This window comes from Micropterus dolomieu, linkage group LG10, assembly GCF_021292245.1.
Source record: "Micropterus dolomieu isolate WLL.071019.BEF.003 ecotype Adirondacks linkage group LG10, ASM2129224v1, whole genome shotgun sequence".
NCBI classification, from domain to species: Eukaryota; Metazoa; Chordata; class Actinopteri; order Centrarchiformes; family Centrarchidae; genus Micropterus; species Micropterus dolomieu.
The window spans coordinates 14,975,568-14,999,654 of record NC_060159.1 but is presented as its reverse complement, the minus strand read 5'-3'; the positions used below and the strand labels follow the sequence as shown (position 1 = coordinate 14,999,654).

Genomic DNA, 24,087 nt, shown 5'->3' with positions numbered 1-24,087 from the left:
TCATAGATCTATTTATAACATATCTAGAAGCGACATGATCAATTACAGAACTTGCCAATGCCCATCAAATTGTATTACATCTGTGTTTTGAGTGAGTGGGCAAATAAAAGCCTTTCACAAAGTATTAGAGTGGGACCTTTAATTGCTTAAGCGCACATGTGGTAAAACTTAGTCAACTACACCCACAGCACTACGCCCAAATCTTGGCAGAGAATGGGAAACTATTGGGGTTGAACCCAAACCACAAACCACTCTGTTGCTTCATATTCCTGACACACACAAAAAAAGATATATGCACCCCAACTTGTGCAAGTCTTGGGCAGAAACAAAGGGATGAGGCCAGTAAGAGTGGAAGAGGAGAACTGCTTAGACCTCATGTGTCACCTCCCTGCTCCTGAAATTGCCTCCCCTCCCATCCCATCCCCAGCCCACAACCACATGAAAGGCCTACTGGGTTGGGTTCCCATATGGTGAGGAGACAAGAGGGTGCGTGTATCTGTGTGAGTGTGTGTGTTTAGACTGCTTAGCTGGTTAAGGGGACTCCCTCCGATCTAGCGCCCCCAGCCTTAAGAAGCCATGCAGACAGCAGTTTTCCTGGAAATCCTCTCATGCTCTCTCTCTCTCTCTCTCTCTCTCTCTAACACGCACACTCCTCCCAGCCCAATTAGGACACCCAGTTATGTCGTTAGTGGCTGTTTACCATAAACTCCCCTCTCTCCCTTCATCCTGCCCCTTCCCCTCCTGACCTCTCCAATTTTTCTTTCTTCTGACTTTCCTCTGAATTTCCTCCCCCACGCCTCCATGCACAAAACTCACAAATAGGATATTGTGCACCAGCGTAGGGGCCAAAATGATGCAAACGAAGTATTATTTAGTGTTATTTCAAAAACTGTAAATCCTAAACTTCACCTACAGTATTTCAGAGATACATTCCCAAACATTTCAGAACTGTGCAGGAACCCTGTTTTATATTTGGGGATCCCTTCTAAGCAACATCATCTTATTTATATTCACAGTTTATATACACAGTTGACATGCAGCATGGGCCACTGTTCAACTCTCACAGTCTGACATGGTTGTTCATTCTTATACAGTGCATTCAAAAATTAAGATAAAGAAATTCACCAATAATTTCAATACCCTGATGCTGAAATGCTGATGAAGGTCGATTTTGAAAGATCTATAGTTTTTATAGTATATTCAGGACAAAATGAGAGCAATGCAACTCCAAAACTCAGAGTAACTCACTAAAGAATGTAGCAGTATTTTATGGCTATAAGAGTTTCAACTCAGACTTAGAAAATTATAAAATGAATAGAACTATCATGAATGCACTAAAGGTGTGGTTACTTATCTATTTAAGGCAATAAATTCGTCACACTCGCTTACTGATTATTTCTTTCACTTCCTGTTCTTTATTCCAGCTGTCTCCAACACTTCTATTGTTCGCACCTTTCATCCTCTCTCACCTTCTCAGCTCCTCCACCTTATCCTCTCATTTCCGTTCCCTCCTTTTCTCAGCTAACCTCTCTTTCTATTGAGCTACTGAGTTGTGACTGGCAGAATGGTCAGCTTGCTGGGAGGGCTCAAGACTGGCCAAGAATCTGTGTGTGTGTGTGTATCTCTGTGTGTGTGTGTGTGTGTATCTCTGTGTGTGTGTGTGTGTGTGTGTGTGTGTTTGTGTTTGTGTGTGTGTGTGTGTGTGAGTGTGTGTTTAAAGTGTGCTACTGCCAAAGGGAATTAGCCTCTTTTTCCTCTCTCTGTTGTGTATAGCCCTGTCTGACTCATTAGCCTCAACGGCACACTGATAAGATCCAAATAACACTTTTAGGACAAATACAAACAAAAAGAGGAGGGGGTAATAATGGGGGGGGTTAAAGAGAGGAGAGGGAGGAAATACAGTGAGCTAAAGACCACATTGAGACTGAGTGAGGTTTGGAAGTTTAGTCAAACGAAAGTGAACAAAGAAGAGAACATGTATTCTGTGTGAAAACCATAAAGAAGGCCACAAATTTGTTTCACCTTTAAAATGGCTGATATCATACACTAGTCTGACAGCCTGTCACTATTCAATCCACTATGCAGAGTGGCTGGTCCTGTGACTGAATTTGAATGCTTTTTGTGAGTTGATACATACAAGCTGGCAGGTATGTTATGATCTCTACAAAGGTTACGTTACATTTTTAGCCTTAAGCTTTCTCATCCATAACTAGGGCTGTAGCTAACGATGATTTTAGTATTCAAATCTTCTATCCCCCCCAGTTAAAAGGTGCAGCTCCCCGACACCCAGTTAACTCATGACTGTGAGGTTACAACTCAGGACAACAACAAACGCACGTGTGTACATTTTCAGATGAGATCTGCAGATTACTTTGGCTAGCCTTCAACTCAACAATCAATCATGATTTCAATTAAATGCTAAAGTTGCTGTTACGGTTAACTTGTCTGTGGTCCACTGGCAGAACACCGGCTTCTTTCTGATAAGGTTCTGTCGTGCTGTTCCCGAGGCGAAATAAATTAAGGTAACATTACAGTGTTGTTGTTTTCTTTAGCTTGAAATAATCCCATACTTTGGACACCTTCTTCTTTGTCCCTCGCTATTTTCTCTCTCTTCCTCCACTTTGCAAACAGTGCCATCATAATCAAGTCGTGTCCACAGCGTGAGCGTGATGTGCGACAGTAATAAATGTCCGTGCGAAACAGTGTGCTCTATATGGATTAAACGAAGCATCGAAGCAAAGAATTTGCGTCGATGCATTTTTTTAATCGATTTAATTGATGAATCGTTTCAGCCCTATGAATAACTAAAGCTGTAAGATGTCTGCTGACCTGTTGTTGGCGGGTTAATGTAGCTATAACCTGAAAATTAGCAGAATTAATGTTGATTAAATATATCTGTTCAACAAGATCATCAGAGTGGGGACTAGAAGTGGAAATAATCTAGCTGATCGCATCATGCCAATTTCAGGATAATGTCCCAGTTAAACTCAGGACCTTCTGTATGTGGAGCTACTAGCTTGTAAAAAATAATATGTAAAAGTCGGTAGGCTACAGTATTTCTGTCCGTACAAAAAAAACCAAACAGTTAAGATCAGAACAGATGGAGCCAGGAATCATTACCCAAACCCTACAGTGATTTTCTGTATTTATATCTCTGACAAGATTGTTAACTCAAACTATACATTTTCTGCAGTGGCGAAAGTTTGCATTTATCAGGCGACCTCAAGTTTCCATCAAATAATTTTCTGTCAAATTGAAAAAACTTAAATAACCACTACATTACTCATAGGTTTTGTTCCACAGCTGTACGTAGGAGTCGTGATGGCCTATGGAAGGAGGTCACAGGTTTGTTCTGTTGCATTACTGTACTCCCCATGTGGTGCGTTTCCTTGTTCTTACATTATGTATATGAGAAGAATTTAAAGAGAAAGAGTGTGTTAAATAAAGACTGAGTGGGAGAGGAAATAACATAAAAGACAAAATGGCAAAACGGGTGAGACGATAGCAGGACACAGCACAAAGACCAGACTTATTCATAAATGATTGATAAAAGAGAAAGATTGATGGATTTCTCTTTTCCACCCAGCCCTAGGGGATGTGACATTTCCACTCATCACTGCCTCAGTATTCTCACAACAAAGACAGTCTCATCTCTAGACCTCCACGGTACCAGGGGCCCGGAGGACCTCCCCTCCCCCAAGGCCAAAAGCCCTTACTGGGCTTATTAACCTGCTTTCCTACCCCATCTTCTTCCAGGACCTTTGTGCCTCTAGACCAAGTTTTTCCAACAGTCCCGGGAGGTTGTGGGTGGAGTGAAGGTGAGGCCCAGACAGTGGGAGACACAGCTGATGGGGTGAATTCAGCTCGATCCTAGTAGACAGTAGGGGCACTTTGTTGGGGTAGAGGGCCCTTGGGGGGCGGGGGTAAGGGTAGAGGTCTTTTATGTGGTGCTGTCTTGTTAGCTGCTGTGGGCCTCATTGAGGTTAACGGATCAAACAAAGGAGTTATGTTTGAATGTGTGTGTGTGTGTGTGTGTGTGTGTGTGTGTGTGTAGGAGAGACAGTTAAAGACGGTTTGGTGCACTTAGAAGAGGGAGATAGATGGGAATGTTTTGTGTTCATGAAAAGGTGAGAGGAAAGAAGAGCATTTTTTAAAGTCTCAATCACCTGACAGGTTCAATATTCAAGCATTCATATAATATACAGTGCACCCAAATAAATCCAAATTTATCTGAACATATACACATAAGACTGTGCGATATGACGATATCTATGGTTTGACGATACAAAAACGTCTATTGTTAACAATCATGCTCTATCGTTTATTTCTAGGGATGGGGATCGAGACCTGGTTCCAAAAGGACCAGGTTCCAAAATTTCTCAAAACTGGACAACAATAACAGTAATTATCGTGATATAATTTTTTACATTAACAATATAATAAATCTTCAATAAATATTCAATAAATGTTTGATTTTATTCACTTGAATCATACAGAAATTAGGACTTAGTTTTTTTATTAAAGATGTTTATTTTGTTGAGAAAAAAGGACTTTTATAAGCTTATAGCTTATAGCTTTATCAGATAAAGTTATTGAGTTACTTTGTTGTTGTAAACATTAATGTTGCTGCTCTAGAAACAACATTTAGCTGTATTTAAAATATAATTACAGGCAGCCAGGCAACCAGGCAGTTAATATGCACACTTCAATATATGTTTTATCGCAAGTGATATGTCATCTCAATACATAACGTCATCGCACATTGAATATTTTGCTTATACTGTGCAAGCCTACCTCATGCCCGTTGGGTCTGGTCTTAACAAATAACCATCACTAAATAATAGTAAAGTATCGATAGTGGTATCAATAAAGAATCGGATCATTAAACAGTCTCAATAACGGTATCAATATCAATAAAAATTATCAATCCCCATCCCTATTTATTTCGTTGGGTCGCAAATTCAACACTTTACCGTAATATTTCCGCGACAATACAGCGCTTTACTTCACAGTGAAGCTAGTTTTACGTTGGATATTTCACGTCTACCAAACATCCAACCTAAATTAATATCCAACTTGAAACTAACTTAAACTAAACTGCGGTACGTTCTTCCATATGCCGCTGTTGTGGAAAAGAATTTTGCATTCAGGATAAACAAATGTGGAGGAGAGTGAAGTATACCAAAGAGAGAAGTCTGTTGAGCCACGCAACATTATTCCAGCAGTTCCAGCCATGATGTGTGTGTCAGGTAACTTTTAATGGCTTGCCCACGGACACTGAGGTTACTTTCTAGTTCACCAAGACATGCTGTGTTGTTGTGATGTTATGTTTGTTGTGATGCTATAGCAGCAGGAAAGCTGTGAGTATCGCAGTTTGCTAACCCACAACCTGGCTAACGTTAGTAACATTACGTGCTAATTCGTTGCTCAGTCTATATCATGGTATCAGATTCTGTTACCATGTGATATTTGTCATGTTATTGGATTTTTCCATAATAACATAAGTTACCCCACCTTTATGATGCAGAGAAATATCATGAGGTTTTTTTATTGGAAATTAACTCAGTAACTCATGATTTTTTATTGAATTTGCAAAAAATATTCTATATCGGGATATATATCGTTATCGGGATATGATTTTTTGTCATATCACACAGCCCTGTATACACACAAGAAAAAAAAAAAAATCTCCCACTTGGAAAAGAAGCAAAACTTGTGCTGGAACCTTAACTTGGATCAAGTGAAGCAAAACAAGTAAGGAATTCGACTAAAATTACACCCTAAGCCTCCATACAACTACTGTGAAAACAGTGCAACATGAAACACACAAACCCTGAATACAGATAAAATGCCAATTGCTCTGAGGTAGGAACCTGACCCTTCACAAACAGCAGTGGGTCCAACAGGAGTGAAACTGCCCTATGACGACTTCAGCCTAGATGACACCAGTGACAGGTGCACAATAATAGCTACCTGATACACTAACATCACTGCACAAGACTGTTCATATCCTACAGCTGGAACCGATGAGCTCTTTCAGAATGATAATCACTGACCTGAAAAACGAGAATGCAAGTTTTCTTTTGTTTTTTTTACAACTATCAGATCCTACATTTTTCCGTCTACTTGCAAAGAGTTCTGCTCACTTCCTGGAATGAAAATCAGCTTCAAAGCTAAATATCAAAACAACATACTATGTACTCATATGGAGACTGTTAATCCAATTCCTTTTCCTTACATTGTACTTTTACCCATATGAATGTTTGGGTCACTGGTCATGGATTTCCAACATGACATATAACACGCTAATTTGCCAGCTGAAACTATTAGAAAATGAATTGGCAAATGAATTAATTTTGATAATCAACTAGTATTCCTCATTCCTAGTGATTCACAATTTTAAGACATCACCTTTAGGAAAGTGTAACGGCCATTTTTCATTATTTTCTGATATTTTATGCATCAAACAATTAATTAATTAATCAAGAAAATTATCAGCAGATTAGTCAATTATAAAATGAATCATTAGTTGCAGCCTTAGTTAATAATGTAGATTTTTTTATTGATTTTAGAGCTAGTGCTGTTGCAGTGAAGTAATTTCCCCTTTGGAGATTTACGGTGGCTCAACAGAGCAGTATGTGGTATTAGTGCCATTTTCTTTGCAAATTACTTCATTTATCCTGATTTTAGTTCTATACAAATCACCTTTTGTGCTATAACCAATTTGTGTAGAAGGCTATTTTGGCCTGTATCATGTCTGTCTTGATAGGAAAACGGAGCGTTTAAAAGACAGACAAACTTATGGGCGTGTTATTAAAGCTAGGATAGGTAAAAGGTATCTGTAGCAGGTCTTTAATAAGCCCAGCAAATCATTCGGCCCAGATGTAATGACTGGCCTGTCTAACTACCAACCTACCTGCATGCACTCTGCCCATGCACTCACTCACTGCGCATGAAAATGTGTTTTTGGGTGTGTGGCCTTGGAGGGAGGACTGAAAGAAGGGGAAGAATCTGGCTGTCTCCTGTTAGTTTCTCCAACGTTGCCCACCCTCAAATTTGCATCAGTTAAAAAGGAGTGAAATTAAATGTAAAGCTCAGCAAAGTGGTTGATGCAGAATTGGTGTGTTGATTTTAGATTTTCAGAGGCATAAAGTAAATAAGGAAGGCAGGTGCTGCGTCACTGCTATGCTATAGGTAGCACAACTAAAACGTCTTAATTTCAGTGAGGTAACTTTGAACTTCAGCTTGTTAAGAAAAGAATATACAGCTTCTAGTGCTGGACCCGGGTTTTTTTTTCCGTTTCCAAAGTTTTGCTGGGTAAAACATGGAATAGTCTGAATGAATGAGTGAATTTGCCTCCTTTGCACGGCAGCTTGACGCTGTGGAACCTGGAAGACCTTTTACTCGTGGGTGAAGTTGTTTAAAAAAAAATTTGGTCGTGGTCTGTCTGAAACTTTGACAATTGAACAATAGGGGATGGAAAGTTGTCACTGCCCCGAAGCTTCAGAATGAGCTGTTCCAAGAACGATCCTGCGTCGCGTATTGTGACAGCCCTATTTAGGCCTCAGTTTCACCACATTTGATTTGATATTTAGCTATTAGGTGATTTGACAGTTAAAGAAGGGTCAATACGTTTCCACAGATTCTCTATTAGCAGACAGGAAAGCTGATGGGATGGCGTACCATGCTCACAGAGCAGTGATTTAAGTCCCATCTATATAGATCTGGAAAAGGATTAAATTATCTACTATAAAATGGTTTCTGGAATGAAACTTCCCCCTCTTATCGAAAAAAAGGGTAAGTATTGACCACACATTCAAAGCTGTGTTGAACAAACACCACTGGGGCACCTGAAACCTTTTGTGAAAAAACACCTGGGGCTAGGAAACACACCTAATCAAATGGCTATAATGGACAAAGCTTGCTTCACTCACTCATGCACACACACAAACACACACACACAATTGCACACCCACAGTCTCCTTCTACACTCACAGAGAAAGAGAAGGTCAAAAACACAGCTGAGTCAACACACCCGAACACAAAGCTGGCAGTAGCCTCAAGAGCAGACATGCAGGTTTTGTGACCAAAAGGATCCATATATCCCAACACTTTCACACCACTAAACAACAGTTGCTGAAATACATTGAAGAAAGCACTTTTGGAGCAGGAGAGCCTTTGTCTTGGTAACATTTTTGGGCAGGAAAAAGGCAGGTTTATATGTAAAAAACCTGAAAATCCGCAGACCAGAACAAACCTCAACATCTGGGACAGAAGAAAAGTCAAGCCAATAACAACAGCAGCTAAACTGCAATGTGGCCATAATATTTGAGCAGCACTCACAGCACTTCATTGGGACTTGGATTAAAATAAAAAAAACATTTTGATATTATACAACAAGCAAGCAACAAGTAATTACTGGTATCCATAATTACATGTCTCCCCACCCATCTTACATTTAAACTATCAGGTAAGACACATGTACAAACACACACACAGGTTGTTTCCCATCGTACATTCTCCTGTTGCCTCCACTGCTAGGCAGTAACAGGAATGGGCGTGCAAACTTAAGCAGGGCTTAAGCAGATTAACCCTTCTGTAGCCGAAATTATGAAATTATATTCCTATTCATAATCCCCATCACCAACTCTGAAAATCCCCTCTAACTGTGTGGCATGGGAGGGCCTCTCTAAATGCACTCACTTGTTATTTTGAACACACACACACACACACACACACACACACACACATCTATACCACAAAACAGCTGGATGTTTAGAAGAACACTCTAACATACACATGTGTAGGAATACAGCTTGTGTGTGTGTTAGGCGAATATTTACTGAACACTATTCAATAGCTGATCCGCACGAAGGGTGGAACAAAAAAATGTTATAATTAAAATTATAATTATCAATTTAATCCTGACGATCCCTCTTGCAATATGTTATTAATAAATCAACATTGCGACATATTCGTTGGCAGTGCTGAAGCAGTGTCTCTTTTTCTTGAGTCACTTTTACTTGAACAGCTGTTCTGAATTGTGGAAGTTGAGTTTATAGCTGTAACATATGGACGGCAACACATCTGCACATTAAACATGCCAAGTCAACAATGTCTGTATGTTTGTTTCATCACATTAAATCACTTGTTATGGAACAGTTAGAGGCTTGTTTCCTCCTTCAGACACACAGATACTGCATCTCAGATGACTAGCTTGTACACAGCATGGCACATATGTACCTTTATCATGATATAAACATATTGAGACAGTATTGTATAGGAGGTTGATATCCGTCCCTAAGTAAAAATGGCTGACATGATTTTCCTTACAAGAACAGAATTCTATCCTAACAAATTTACAATTTAACATATGTCAATATGCTCTAATGTCTTTGTGATGTCACATCATGTTATGAACATTTTTTAAAAGTTGTATTGAACTAACACAGCTAAAGACAGTGAGAGAGAGAGGAAGTGCTAGACTAAAGCCGCTGACAGTGGCAGTCTTTTTTTCCTTACATTGCCACATATTGCAATTACAATGAATAACCATGACCATTATTTGTGTTACATTTATATTACTGCATTTTTTGTTACTGTCCTATGAACACTGTATCTGTTTTATTATCAATAAGTGCCATTTTATTTGGAAAAAAAGCTAATTGTCAGTTTCTTACTGTGACCTGTGTTTAATGCAAACAAAATGTCCTTGATTTCCATAAGGCAAAATACTATTATTAGTTATGCAGAGGCTACAATTTTAATTTAGTTAAATATGGTGAAATATGCACAATAAGTCATCATTTTCACTGTAAGAGGAACACATTGACATGAGAGCGAAACTGTCTAGTAACCCCAAGTGTTATTTTTGTAATGACTTTTGCATCAACATATTATATGTAGTGAACAGCATAATTATGATCCTACAGTTCCGCCTCAAGGCTACTGACATTAGCGTTTGTGTTTATCCAAGTAACTGTTCTGTTTGATTGTGGATGTGTGTCTACACATGCTGGAACCAGTCCCCGAACCTCTTTATTCCTTCAGACAACCTTCATGTTTTAATAGACTGCATCAAAGCACTCACTTTACCTTTGCAGCACTTGCAGCACAGTGTGTGTTTGTGTCACTGTACATATGTGTTCTGCGTGGTGCAAAAGGTAAATAAAGGACAACGAAAGGAGATGATTTAAGAGGACACGCATTTTCTCATGTGGGCTGACCAACAAGACAGAAGATCTTGGGCCAAAGATATGCAGACATCACACAACACTACAGCTCAGACACAGACAGGAAGAGACCGTATTAAATGCTACTTGAGGCACAGTAGTTTGTGTATCACGGGAAATACTGACAGATGGGAGCTTTAAGGGGGACAAGTAAGCGTAAGTGCACACGTGTACGCGCACATACACACAAACGCACACAATGAGGTCTCTGTGGATGAGGCAGACAGATTAAGCTGTTACAGAGGAAGATTCAGGAGTCAAAGGGGATTCCTGTGGACAGTATGTCATACTTCACAGTAACAGACGCTTTCTCAGACACAGACATAGGGGACACGCCATGCAGTGTTCTAGGGAAGCAGAGAAAGATGGATGACGAGCCAAGGATGTGCTTCGGGCTAGGGAGGAAGAAGACAAAGCATCACATTATGGCCTATTTGTTTTGAGTAATTAATATACAAATTAGCACAGTAAATAAATGGACTCACTAAAACGCTCTGTATGGGTGTGTCTCAAAAACATGTTCTGTATTTGTTCAAACTGTGTCAGAGTACAGCTGCAGGCTAAGATGTCCAAACCAAACACACGGCCAGAAAGGGAAGAGACTTTAATTTAAAGTTTTGGAAATTAGATAATTTTACATGCTCTAATGTCTTTGTGATGTCACTTCATCTCATGAAAATTTAAAAAAAGTTGTACTGCACTAAACTGTATCAAGAGTAACAGCAAAAGACAGTGTGTGTGCGAGGGAGGGAGGGAGAGAGAGAGGGAAGAAACATCACTGCCATAGACCATAAATCCCTGCAAATTGGTCAAGGGTGAAAAAGGTGAGAAGGATACGCAAAATTATACACAACAATGGTGTCACGAGAATAAGATTTGTCATTAATTTAACACTACTTTATAGAAATCATCAATGCTGAAATAAATGAGTCTGGGAGAGCTCCCTCAGAAAATTTTCAGCATTAAACACTTAATTTCCTGCATTCTGGTGAAATTTTCTGCACCAATTTCTTCCTTTCCGGCATTAATTTGTGGTGGCAAAGATTTTATTTACGTAAAAGGGAAACACAATATTCAGGTGGTAGGTCTAAAAAAATCTAAAAATATAGGAGAATGAAAAACTCAGCCAAAAAGAAACTATGTCAACAAGCTGTTAAAGTTACTGACTGGTGCGCACTTTAGGGTCATTTTATAATCAGCAGGTAGATTTTTTTTTTAGCTTAAATTAAATAAATAAATAAGTGCTAATTAACCTTTCTGAAAGTCTTTTCCTTTTTTAACATTTCTGGTTGCAAGCTACTGAGAACATACAATAAATGTTTTCAAAAAGTGATGGGGACATGTCCATAGCGTCCGCAGTGTAAACAACACCGGTGCCAACCCGTTTTATTGTGTTGACGTTAGCCTACCTTACATGTAGCCTACTGTGCTGCCACTGGTCTCCATAAATGAACAATTAGTTTAGCTAACATTATTGGTTATTAAAGGTTCAGTGTGTAATATTTCTGAGGCTTTATTGACAGCAATGCAATATAAGATCCATAACTATGTTTTCAGTGGTGTATAAAGACCTTACATAATGAACCATTATGTTTTTATTACCTTAGAATGAGACATTTATATCTACATAACCACGGGCACCCCCTGCTGTGGAGGTTGCTGTATTTTGTGGTCATGTTTCTACCGTAGCCGCCAACGAACAAACAGCGCTACAGAGCGCGTTTCGTCATCACGGCGTTCTTCTGCTTGTGTAATTCCGGTAATGTAGACGACCCTCACAACATTGAATATGTAGAAAGAAGAAGCAGAGGGAATAATAAAAATATTAATAATATACAGTCTCTAGTAGTAGTATCCAATAAAAAAACTTATTGGATATTGCTTCCCACTGTGCACACAAATATGTAATTTTTACTTTCACATGCTAAATGCCCATTAAAACCACAAGCTGAAATTATGGCTGTCAGTACTACTTTGTGTTTCTGTTGTATTTCAAAAAATTTAAAAAGACATTTTGGTAATATTTGCAGATTACTTATCTAATTAAGCAAAGCCAGAGGAGCCTTGATCCTCACCTGACTTTGTAAACTTCATGTATTATGTGGTTTATAATGGACTGTGATGCAGAAACAGTGAGGCTTACATTGTCCTGTTATATGTCAGTGGTCATACTTGATGCACTAGATGTGATAGTTTGAGAATTTCTTCATTTACTTTGGTATGTTAAGTCCAGATGAGCCAACGCTCCCAAGATGTAAAATAATGTATTAGGAGTATGAGACATCATGTAGCACTTCATTTCTTCATGTGGTTGTTGTTTATTAATGAAAAAGTAACAATAATATTCCAAAAAAATATATGGTTTTACATAATGTCTTAATATACCTAAAAGAAACCTCATTTCTCGACTGGCAATCTCTTTTCAGAATCAGAATCAGAATCCGCTTTATTGCCAGGTATGTGTACACATACCAGGAATTCGACTTAGGATTATATATTGCTCACGACGTGCTTACTTGTACAAAAATACCATAATACAATAATAAAATAATAATAAAATAAAATCAGACACAAACTACAGTATAGACAACACTAACATACACACTATGAACAAAACAATATAGACATATTGACAAATAGTGCAGTGATCAGAGTGCAAAGGATGCAAGAGTAAACTATCTCATAGATGACATCTTTGTCCTGTCTCAGGCACCGTAGCTATACTGCTTGCTTGGGTAGGGGAGGGGGGGGTTCTAGATGTCACTAGGAGCTTACACACTGAACCTTTAACTGTGGGCTAAATTATAAAATTGGCAACATTACTGTATTTGACAGGACAGAATATTTTAAGCTAGCTTATTATCTCTTACATCAGACTTAGTTTCCAACCAACGGACAGTTCATTCGGCAGTTCAGCAGTAACTACGTGTTCAGTTGTAGCAGACTTGAAAAAAGACCCGCCCTACTCTGCCTCTGTCCAAACTATTCATTTTAAACTAGACAGAGTCAAGGCCTTTAGGTCCCATACAAATATCCTAAGATTGCTGCTTTAAATGCACAAAGAAATATGTAACTGCCTCTCACCAGAAAATGGGAGCAGATACAGTACAGTATGTATCCAACAGACAACCCTGCACATTTTTATTTCACTATTTTATTCACTTATTGCAAATTCACTTTAGTTTAGAGGCCAAAGGCAATTAAAATGTGCCAACTCCATCAGTACTAACCAGTACAGTCTCCAAAAGATCAAGGCTTGATTGAGTGAGAGGATGTTCACATGTTCTACTAAACGCCTTTTCACATAATGTAGCACACTGTAGTGAGTCCAGCTCAGCAAACTTTTTTCCTCCAATTGTGAAAATGTTGGACCAGACAAAATGGAAGTAACAAAAACCAAATACTGTATACCGTTTGCCTGCATGTGTATTGTATATCTGCATGGGAGTTATGCAGTAGGGGTGGGGTATGTATAACCAGTATATATAATAACCTAGGTCAACAAGTTGACAATGGACCCTTTGACCGTTGGCAGGAACTGAGGACAACAGATTGTGTCGTGGTGTGTTTGTGCCATTCTCTGACACAAATACACCGAGGACAGGGCGGAGAGTGACCAAGACAGGAAATAAAGGTTTATGAATTTATTTATTCAAAATTCACCAAAACTTTACAATTTTGCCCTTAAATAGTAAATAATAATGTCTCACAACACTATCCCACCAATTATTGGATTGACTGCTAAAGTAAAGAATCTTATAAGCCACACTGAAATTTAAAGAGCATTGGTTCTGTGATGGTGGTAATCTCCAAACCACAAAGTGACCATTCTGTCTTTAAAGACTCCCATGGGCAATAATAAACACAACTCTCACAAAACGGAGACATAATACTGACTCCAATCTGAGACTTTTTCATCAAGGAACTGGGAAGATCTAAACGTTTATTGCTAGACTGCCAATATTACAAGCAACCAAAGAGGAAATCAACTGGCAGTTGTAAGTTGCACAATGCACATGATAGAATAAACTACTTCTATGATGTCCCTCCAATATTAAAACATTGTGTCTGCTTGCCTAAGAGAGACCTTGTTACTCAGCTTGTTTATACAGCTGACAAAATCCAAGTTGTCTAATGTTGCCAATGTTTACAAGACTAAAAATATACCTGAAAAGAGCCAACGAACAGCTGTTTCTAAGGAATTATTTGCCAATACAAATATAGCCGCAGCCCCACCCCAACATTTTTAAGTGCAAATAATCAGTTTGATGACAAATTCAACTGTCGCTTGTTTTATTTAGCCTTCACAACAGATCTGCAGAAAGCCCTGACTCGCTGTGGTCTATATTCTGCAGATCTATACTGATATTTCAAGTATGATGTGCTACCCGCTGGGATGAAACCCACTACATGTGTACAGCTTCTAATGTGAATCATGAGGATGGCAACAGGACGCACCACTCACTGCATCTGTGTGCGTCTCTGTGTTTCCATGCGTGTGTTGGTTAAGTGGCACAAGTGACAGATGTGGCAGAAAATCCCTGTTTATTTTTCCTGAGGCGATCACAGAGTCAGAGTGTATGTCTGTGTGTACAGTGTGTTTACAGGCCTTGAGTGCAGTAAAGTGCAGATGCAGGATAACAATAGCCTTTCTGTTCCTGTAAGATGAGCTCCCACCTGCTGCAGTATATCATTATGTACTGTATGGATGTGTACTCTGTCTGCCTCCCATATCCACTGCTAAACAGTTATATTAGACAGGATGTATTTGTGTTTATTCTGTCACCTTATGAAAAGTGATGAAACATGTTTACTATAGTACAGTTGTGCTGTAGTAGTCAGTATAACCATCCCTGTTGTACCCTCATGACACCCTTTGCTGAATCCATTTATAACAACTGCAAACATGGGTTTTTCCCAAGATGTTGCTTTGTGTGAAAAAGTATATCAATGGCTTCTATACAGTAGCTGCCACTGCATTGTAGGTTCAGTGGATAACTGTCACGAAAAGACTGAACACGCAGTAACAAGGCTTGAGGAGGAAAGCTAAATCTAAAGATGCAGGTTTATACGTTTATAAAAATGAGTTTTGAGGAGGAGGTAAGTTCAGTGCTTCAGATGGCTGACAAAAGAAGAATAGTCTCTATTGTAGAAATCACATACCAAAGCTGCTTGAAAACAGCTGGGAAACACTTGCGTATCTCAATGATAGCGTGACTTAAATTACACAGTCCATCTCAAACTGGCTTTAAAAGATGCTGCTATGTGAACATCTTTCAGAAATTTTGGAAAGATCATCATTAATCAGCTGATAATCATTAGGCGATAGATTTAAACACAAAATGGACCAAATGATCAGAATGCTGCTCTGATCATTCCACACCTTGAAATGAATTATGGCAGACGCATATTCAACAAGTGTGGAAACAAACTCCTACAGTTAATATTAACCACCTCCAATATGATCCGGCTGCCACAGTACATGGTGAATCCCTTGATATATTGCATCGTCTTTCTGTTTCTTATAATACACTAATTTATCTGTAAGCAGTTGCAGACTACAGGTGCCCTTCTCACCCCATCACAACTTTACTGTAATTCAGACAACTGTGTGGCTCTGAGCAGATATTTGTAGGCTGGCACATACTCTTCCTAAATTTCACGGAAACTGGGCTACTGTGAATCCTCAGAGCACCTTAATACATAACTGTTCCAAGTTCTTTAGGTGAAAGCCCTATCTGACCATCATTAATATGAAACTCATTGAAAAAGAACATGATAAAACAAAATACAAACGTGGAGGAAGACTAAAAGGTTGAAATAAAGAAACAGAAAAGAGAAATGTACAGAGCGAGACAAAAACAGATTATAAGAGAGACAAAAAGCGAGAGAAAGAGGAAGGATCTTGTCTTTGTTGTGGCCAGTGTGGCAGTGTGAGGGTTGACATCAAAGTGCAGAGGATGGACAGAGATGACAGAGGAAAGGTCTGGAAGCCATATGAAACAACAGGAAGAGAGAAAGGGGGAGAAATATAAGACAGGGAGTAAGCGAGAGGGTAGGGAGGAAGAGACTTTAAAACAGGAAGGAGGGAGGGAAGCTGAAGCAAAAAAGGGAGTGACTGACAATGGAATATGCTGAAACATCATTTCACATCTGCGCACAGGCTCACATAAACACTCAACACAAACTGTGAAAATGGGAAAGCGGAATATACAAGCTCTCCAAAGGCATATTTGGTTAGTTTTAATTTGCCTAGTCAAAAGTTGGGGAACAAAGTAGAGCACAGGCTCATCTGTTCTCAACAGATTTCACCTAAGCTCTGCTGTCAGTTTAGCTCTCGTTGGACCTGGTCATCTGGCCATTGGTGATACTTTTTCTCCAAACAACAGTTGTTTAAAATCTGGACCGTGACTTCAACTTGAACTCTTCGACTGCACCATTCATCTATATGTACAGTGAGGCAGTTATATATATAGAAAGTTGGTAAATGAGTCAAGGTTACTTTAGCGCTGCAATCTTAAATTTAAGTATGCAATTCTGCAAAAAGGGGTTTGCTGGTGGTTAAGCCAGAGAGAGAACAGAGCTGAAGGGGTAAAATTAGAAAAGAGAAAAAGTGTGTCATCAATTGACCCTTTGCGAAGCCACGCCCCCCTTAGTTACTGTTGCTAAGTCCGACAAGTTGTCAGACCTGTTGGAATCAGCATGGCGCCGTCACTGACTATAACTACACACCCTGAGGAAATACTGTCTACTTTTTTGGAAAAACAAACAAAGCGATCTCAGAAATAAGCAGACAGAAAGGTTTGCATTATGCATATGAATGTTATATTCAGTCACACTGACGTAAAAAAAAATAAAGATAAAAGCTAAAGCCTACTGATCGTACTTCTCCTTTCAACCTCTGCGGGTAATGATAGTACCCCAAGAACGGCGTTGGAGCATATCTTGGAAAAAGTCGACAGAAAATGCAAGAAAATGACTCTCTTTGCATATGAGTCAATGTAGCACCAAGTGTCAGGTAAGGACCTCAGTTAGAGTAAGTCCTATACTGCGCTGTGATTGGCCAGATTGCATATTCGGGGCATGGCTTAGTGAAGGGTAAATTTTAAACAAGTAAAAAGGTGTGTGTTTGTGAGCATATGTGTGCATCTACAAATGTAAAACCGTCCAGGAGATGGAGGGGTGTCCTGCTCCATCTCTAGACCCTCCTCCAAGCAGATCAGAGAGTGGGAATTAAATCTTGCTCATCTCTCTGCTGGCTGGTTAAACCACGGATTACACTGCAGCACCCACAAATGCCAACTTGCCAACCTACAAGTACTGCGTCTGGATGGAATGTGTGAACACGTGACAGTGTTTGTGCACAGCCATGATTAAATCTTGACAAGAGACTGTATACTGTGTATGGGTCTAAGCCATGCACCACCGATTCAAGGATATTTTTGGTAGACAAGAAGTTTAGGAAGCGGAGGTACAGATCCAACAAAGGCATCTGTGCTTTCATTGGTTGCTACCCCACCAGTGAAGTAACACTTCCAACACTTTCCATAAGTAAATCAGAGGAAATCAGAAAATCAGAAAATTACCAAAGACCTAATCACTCTGTCTACAGCTCAGTCATAAAACCATGTGCAAAATTAGTTGTGAAATAGAGCAATGAACTAATAATGAAATGTTAGGTGACAGATCTAATGCTGGCATGAAATAAGTGATAAAATACACTAGTATGCACCATAAAATGATCTGGTTTTAACTGACTTCCTAGCAGTCCACACAGGTTTAACACCACTGATCAAACCAGAGCTTACACACAGTCAGCCCTGCACACACACAAATCTATATTTAGCCATTTTCTTATTAACTTTATTGTCCGTACCGTCAAGCACAAATCACTCTCTGAGAGATTTTGTTTTTATCAAGCGTAGGAAATGTCAGCGCAGAGTAGAGGCAGCTGGTGTCATGACATTACACATGATGATCAACAAGTATCTTATGTTAACACTGACAGACCACTGAAGGAAATGCGTGTTTGTTTGTGTGTGTGTGTGTGTGTGTGTGTGTGTGTGTGTGTGTGTGTGTGTGTGTGTGTGTGTACAAAGCCAAATACACAAGAAGAGGTTTAAGAACAACACTTCACATCAGTCATCTCTGACTCTCCCTTGCACTTTCACTCCCTAACTCTCCTTTGAGCCCTACCCAGGGCTGCGTCTACATCCTGGGCAGTCTGCAGAGAGGCGTGAGAGAGGGCGGCTGCATGTATAAACACACACACCCACACATTCACACAGTCCAAGTCAGATGCAGTTCAGTGGCAACAACTTTGTACTTCTTGGAATGCTACAGCCTTTTCCCACTCTTTTTCCCAGTTTTTCTCTTTCTCTGTCCCCGCCCCCGACCCGTCTCTTTTGTTCCTCATGGGACTAGGTCAACCTCTAGAACCAGGCCGGGGTCCTTTCGCTGGAACAAGCCCTGTGGGAACTTGTAGATTCTGGCTGCGTAATGACAGCTCTCCATCAATGAATGGAGCAGCCCTGAGTGAACAGTGACTAGGGGGAATTGAGGAGGGATAAAAAGGGTGTGTGTATGTGTGTGTGGCAAACAGGAAAAGAAGGTGGTTAAAAAACGACAAACAGCAATTAGCTTATCTAGGCATGACTGCGCTTTGTTATTCTTTGTCACGTGATAAGGAACACAACTTGGATCTCATTTAAGCAGTTTAATTTGAATGTCATTATCGTCATTACCGAGCAGTACTGTTTATGCACAAACACTCATGGCCAGTGTATTGCCAGCCTGAGACAAAACATGTCTGTCAACAGCCAAGTGTGTATGTGCCCATGCACACACACAGATCCTTGAGAAGCTCTTGAACATGGTAACGCTCACTCAACATCATAGCATGCTACAGATGAAAGATCATTGGGCAAAGACATCTATAAATAACTGAAGGATGTGCAGAGGAATGTGCAGTCAGTTTGCGTGTGTATGTGTGTATAGGAAGATTGAGTGTGGCCGTTAGCAGGTCATGATGAAACATGTAGAATCCAGGTTGTCTTTTTTTTGTGTGTGTGTGTGTGTGTGTCTATTTCAGAGCCCCACAGCAGCAGGTAGCTAGTGGGCATCAAGATATCTGACAGGGTCTCTTCTAAGTCTCGTCTAACACCAATTAACCTTCACTAGTTCGACCTACTTTCAACATTAAAATAGCGGACTCCCTATTCAACCGAATGCTATATTTGGCAGAGGAGACTCAGTGTTTCAACATGTAGTTTAGGGTACATTTCACTTATAAGTCAAAGCTTTGACATGGCAGTGGGTGAGAGACACATGGTGAAATCTTTGGTTGTCAATCAAAAGCAGTAGTCATAGATTGTATTCTTTGGCAACCAAAGACAAGCTGCAGCAATATTCTGATAGTGTCAGAAACATTACTGTTGCTACAATCCAGGTGTAAAAAATATGACTGAATAAAACTGGTGCAATGCTAAAAATATCTTTCTCAAACTCACTTTGCAAAATCCAAATTTCACGTTGCCCTCTTTTCCCTGGCTGTGACCGGGTCAATACTCTCCTCAGTGTCGACTCAACACTATGGCCAAAGCTTGTTCATAGTTTTTAAACTTTCACTACCGAGTGCCATCAATGAATGACGCAAATTCATGGGGGAATTTTTTTTCTATTTACATTGTAGCTCTAAGATTCAACAGGTATTCATTACACAATCTAACATGTCTCAAAACTGATACGGTAAAGTCCGGCATAGATTGGAGCCAAATCTGTCTCAGACCCACCTCACACAGTGTGACCTGCAATGAATGATTTTATGTTTTGTTAAGATACTGTTTTGGGCATTTCCGCTTCATTTTGATAGAGAGAGTGAAGAGAGACAAGAAAGGCAGGGAAGAGGGAGGGGATGACATGCAGCAAAGGGCGCGGACTGAATTCAAACACAGGCAGCTGCGGTAACGACTCAGCTTTGATGCGTGGTGTGATAAATGCAGTCATAAATTATTCTGATAAATCCAAAAAATTAATGTAAATTCACTAGTATCGACACAATGCCAGAGTATATGAGAGCTTACCTTAAAGCTATTTAACTTTAGCATGAGTTCTTGATTACATTTTCTACAAGTCCTGTCTGTTTTATTTGGACATTTTAACTATAAACTTCTCTTCTTAGCTGCGTATGTTCATCAACTCCTACACTGTCTACTCTTGCTTTTACTTCCAGTGCCTGCTATAAACAGTCCTGTCCTGTCATTGCCCCGGCCATCTTAATGTCATTAATACATAGGGTGTGGCAGTAGCGATCTATTAGCCAGCTATAGCTTAGGTGACCCTTCTTGGCCGACAGCAGAAACCCAAGCCAGCCAAACTAGACTTTGTTTAAACTCTTGACTCTGTAGTGTCAGGTGTTCCCCTCTGAGGCTGGACATAATGACCTCTGACCCCGGTATCTCAGTACAAATAGATTAAAAGTGGCATGAGACAATCAAAATATACATAGAGAGGAAGATCCCATTTTCCTATCATTTCCCTGTTCAAACCACCCCCGACGATTACTTTGACTGCGCAGGCAGACAAACAGCAAGACGAGACACTACACACACTCACTACGCCCTTCCCTCAATGTCAGTCCCCAAGCATGTAGGGGCCTCTCTTTGCCCCTCACCAGTAATATGATCCATCTCTGACCCGAGGTTAGAGTAGGAATCCTGACCCACAGTAGTTGAAGACAACAGAGGGAGCGGTCACAGTTAAACGTTCACATGCAAACTATGAGATGATATAATTATGTAATATATTCCTTTGGGCCTGGTCAAACACTGCAAAGGCAATATATCATAATGCCTCCTCAAATTTGAAGTTAAAACTCATAGTAGACATACAGTACTACAATGAGTAGTGAGGTGTGTGGATAGCTACTATTTAAAAATCCAATTTCTTGATTGACTGTTCAAATTATTGAACACATGAAGGCCACCAAGGTCAGTGTTTTAATTTTAAGTTTATTTCAGGTAGAAGAAAGGGGATTCTTGAGCAAGTGATAACGAGGGCGAGGAGAGCCAAATTTTTAAATATGGCTTTTTGTGGAGCTTTTTCGTTCACCGTGGCTCCCGCTAGTGCAGAATCGTGATGACGGTCGCTCTAGAGTGACGTCAGAATTGAATGAATTCCGATCTGACCGTCCAGACTGAGGCGGCATGATTTGAAACACTTATGACAGTGGCCCAAATCCGAACTGGAAAAGATCAGATTCCATGTGACTTGGGCTGTTCACACTGGTCTGAGTTGCATATGATTAAATCAGATTTGGGTCACTTCGGCCTGTACGTGAACTCTGAACGTGGCCAAAGTTTGAGGCGGCAAAATATTATTACACGTCTGTGGGTGCTCTGTCTCAGCATTACACATGAATCTTCATGCAAACACTCATTCAAAACAACTCCACCAGCTGTTATCTATCATGCCTTATTCAAATCCATTACTCTCTTCCTGGAGTAATGCTGGAGGTCTTTTAAAAGACGTGTTTGTTTGTGTGGAAAGAGTTATAGAGTTAGAGTCATGAATCTGAAGTCAGTGCTTCTGTACACCCCACGTATGGCCTTGGGGCTACGTGGGAGCTGGCAACTACAGATGGCTAAGTATGACACTGCATTCCAGTCTATTCTCTCACACCTCCATAGAATGACTGAGTGAATGGATTATATGGGACTAGTCTTTAAAAAAGAAACACCCAGCCCCACCTAGGACTGCATCAAAACTTCAACAGGTACAGATAATGGGAGCAGTCGAGTCATGCCACATGATAACACAGAAGATTAGTTAAATGTCTGGTAGCTGTCATGCAGCAGGTACCCCCTAAACACGGCTTGACGGAGTATTAGTATGTATATTAGTATGTATATGCATGTGTGCGCACGTGTTCAATCCATTGCTCATCATACATCACATTCACTTGTGTCTGGGAACTATCTGCTCGGCTTATCATTTCCCTGGAGCCTGTATGTATGAGACAGCGAGAGAGACAATGAGTCACAGTGAGACCAAAGACAGGATGAATAGATAGGAAGGACAACAAAAAGGAAACAAAAGCTAATGACTCACAACTTTAAATGTTCAGAGGCATTTGTGCTCGTCTTCTGAATACTCTGCAACATATTTGACTTCATATTAGATAAACAAAGAAGGAAATCAATTGAAAACATGACCACTTAACTTCTCTGTTTATAAACAGTAAATGGACTGCACGTACTGGTATAAAGCGCTTTTCTGAAAAAACGGACAAAGTGCTTTACAGTTGGCCTCTCATTAACCCATTGACACACAGGCACACACACCGATGGCTACGAAGCTGTCATGCAAGGCACTGGCCTGTCCATCAGGAGCAAATTAGAGTTCAGTGTCTTGCTTCCACATTTCAACGTATGGACAAGAGGAGCCGCTTTAGCTCCTGAGCCACAGCCGCCTTTAGTACCACATACAACCAGTTAAATAGGAAGAAGTGGTATAAAATAGCAGATCTGTACTCACTCATAGACTCTACTTCAGGTCTGTATCAGAGCAGACAAAACTATCTCACAGTCTTTACGTAGCTGGTACAGTTGCCATAGTATGAGTCAAAGTCTGAATTAATATGTAACCGCTGTGCGTGAGACTACAGGAGGAAGCTTTCCAAGGGCAGCAAAACAAATCACAACACAACAAAAGTCAGAGCAGGCTGCAGCAAAGGAAATTGATTTCCTATTTATCTTTGGGTTGACCAACTTTGTTTACATGTATAAAACAGCGAGATGAAATGGGGGGTGGGGGGCATTGGTTTGTAAGGCCTCCTGTGATCTATGTGTCCTTTGACACAACTGAACACAGATGGTGAGAGGAAATCCATCATTACTCATAGGACTTAATACCACTATTAACATAAGTCCAAATCAAGACCTACAAAGCCATGTGTCAGAAGACACCAGTCACTCCTCCTCCCCGGTTCTTTCAATGGACAAAATGTGACCAGCATCTCTCCACACCAATGACTATGTAATTATGACAGAGCAGCACAAATCCAAAAGAGAGACACTGGAATGTAAACTTGATTATATATTTGAGCATATTTTTGTCTTTGTGGTGAAAAATCACAGAACACTAGTGCCATGGTGCCATATCTTTAACGTACACGACTGTGGGTCTCAATTAGAAGTTGATAGTGACACCTCTGGTTTTACTACAATATTACTACAGTATTGCTGTGGGTCGAGAAAGAATAAGCTAAAATGTAGAGATATAACGTTACACTAGCTCCCACACTGCAGACTAACAAGTCGCTGCAAACTTACGGATTTTGATTTTCTTGGGATCAAACTTGCAGATTTCACCCTGCAGACTTTGCAGCCGCCCCTGAATCCTGCAGGACCTCCTGAACACCATCCCTGCCTCCATCTCGATGCCCAGGAAGATGTCGCTGGCATGTCGAGAAAGATCGGAAAGTTGGTGAATTATGTTGGTCAATGTATGACAGCCGACCTCGTCCAGTGAGGAGAACAAAACGGGTCTTCGCAGTTTGCGTCTCCCGGTTTCTTCCCCCGGTATAGAGCCATCCCTCGATAACCGACTAACACGCTGCGGCTCGATGCTCCTCTGATGAAAAGGCATATTTATTTCATACCAATAACTCCAGCGGGACCGAAAACTGTTCACGCAAAAACCTCACGGCGTTAAAACAAGTCCAAGACGCAATGCCTTCCCGTGGCTGCTGTTATTTGCGAGGCCGTATACTCCTTCAATCCCGCCATATTTTTGTTTTTCAAAGCATGAGACTTTGTGCTGCTGTACACTCACTGGAAACGTTGCCTCCCAAAGC

General features: G+C 40.2%; 1 protein-coding gene across 4 annotated transcripts in view; it reads right to left on the bottom strand.

Annotated features, from left to right (window-relative positions):
- Positions 1 to 24,087, bottom strand: part of nhsl1b (NHS-like 1b) — a 64,587-nt gene extending 40,500 nt beyond the window's left edge. For all 4 annotated transcript variants that reach the window (XM_046061270.1, XM_046061271.1, XM_046061269.1 and 1 more), the window contains exon 1: positions 23,564 to 24,087. In XM_046061270.1, the coding sequence (XP_045917226.1) occupies positions 23,564 to 23,879 (316 nt within the window). In that variant the 5' untranslated portion in view covers positions 23,880 to 24,087. The remainder of the gene's footprint in view (positions 1 to 23,563) is intronic.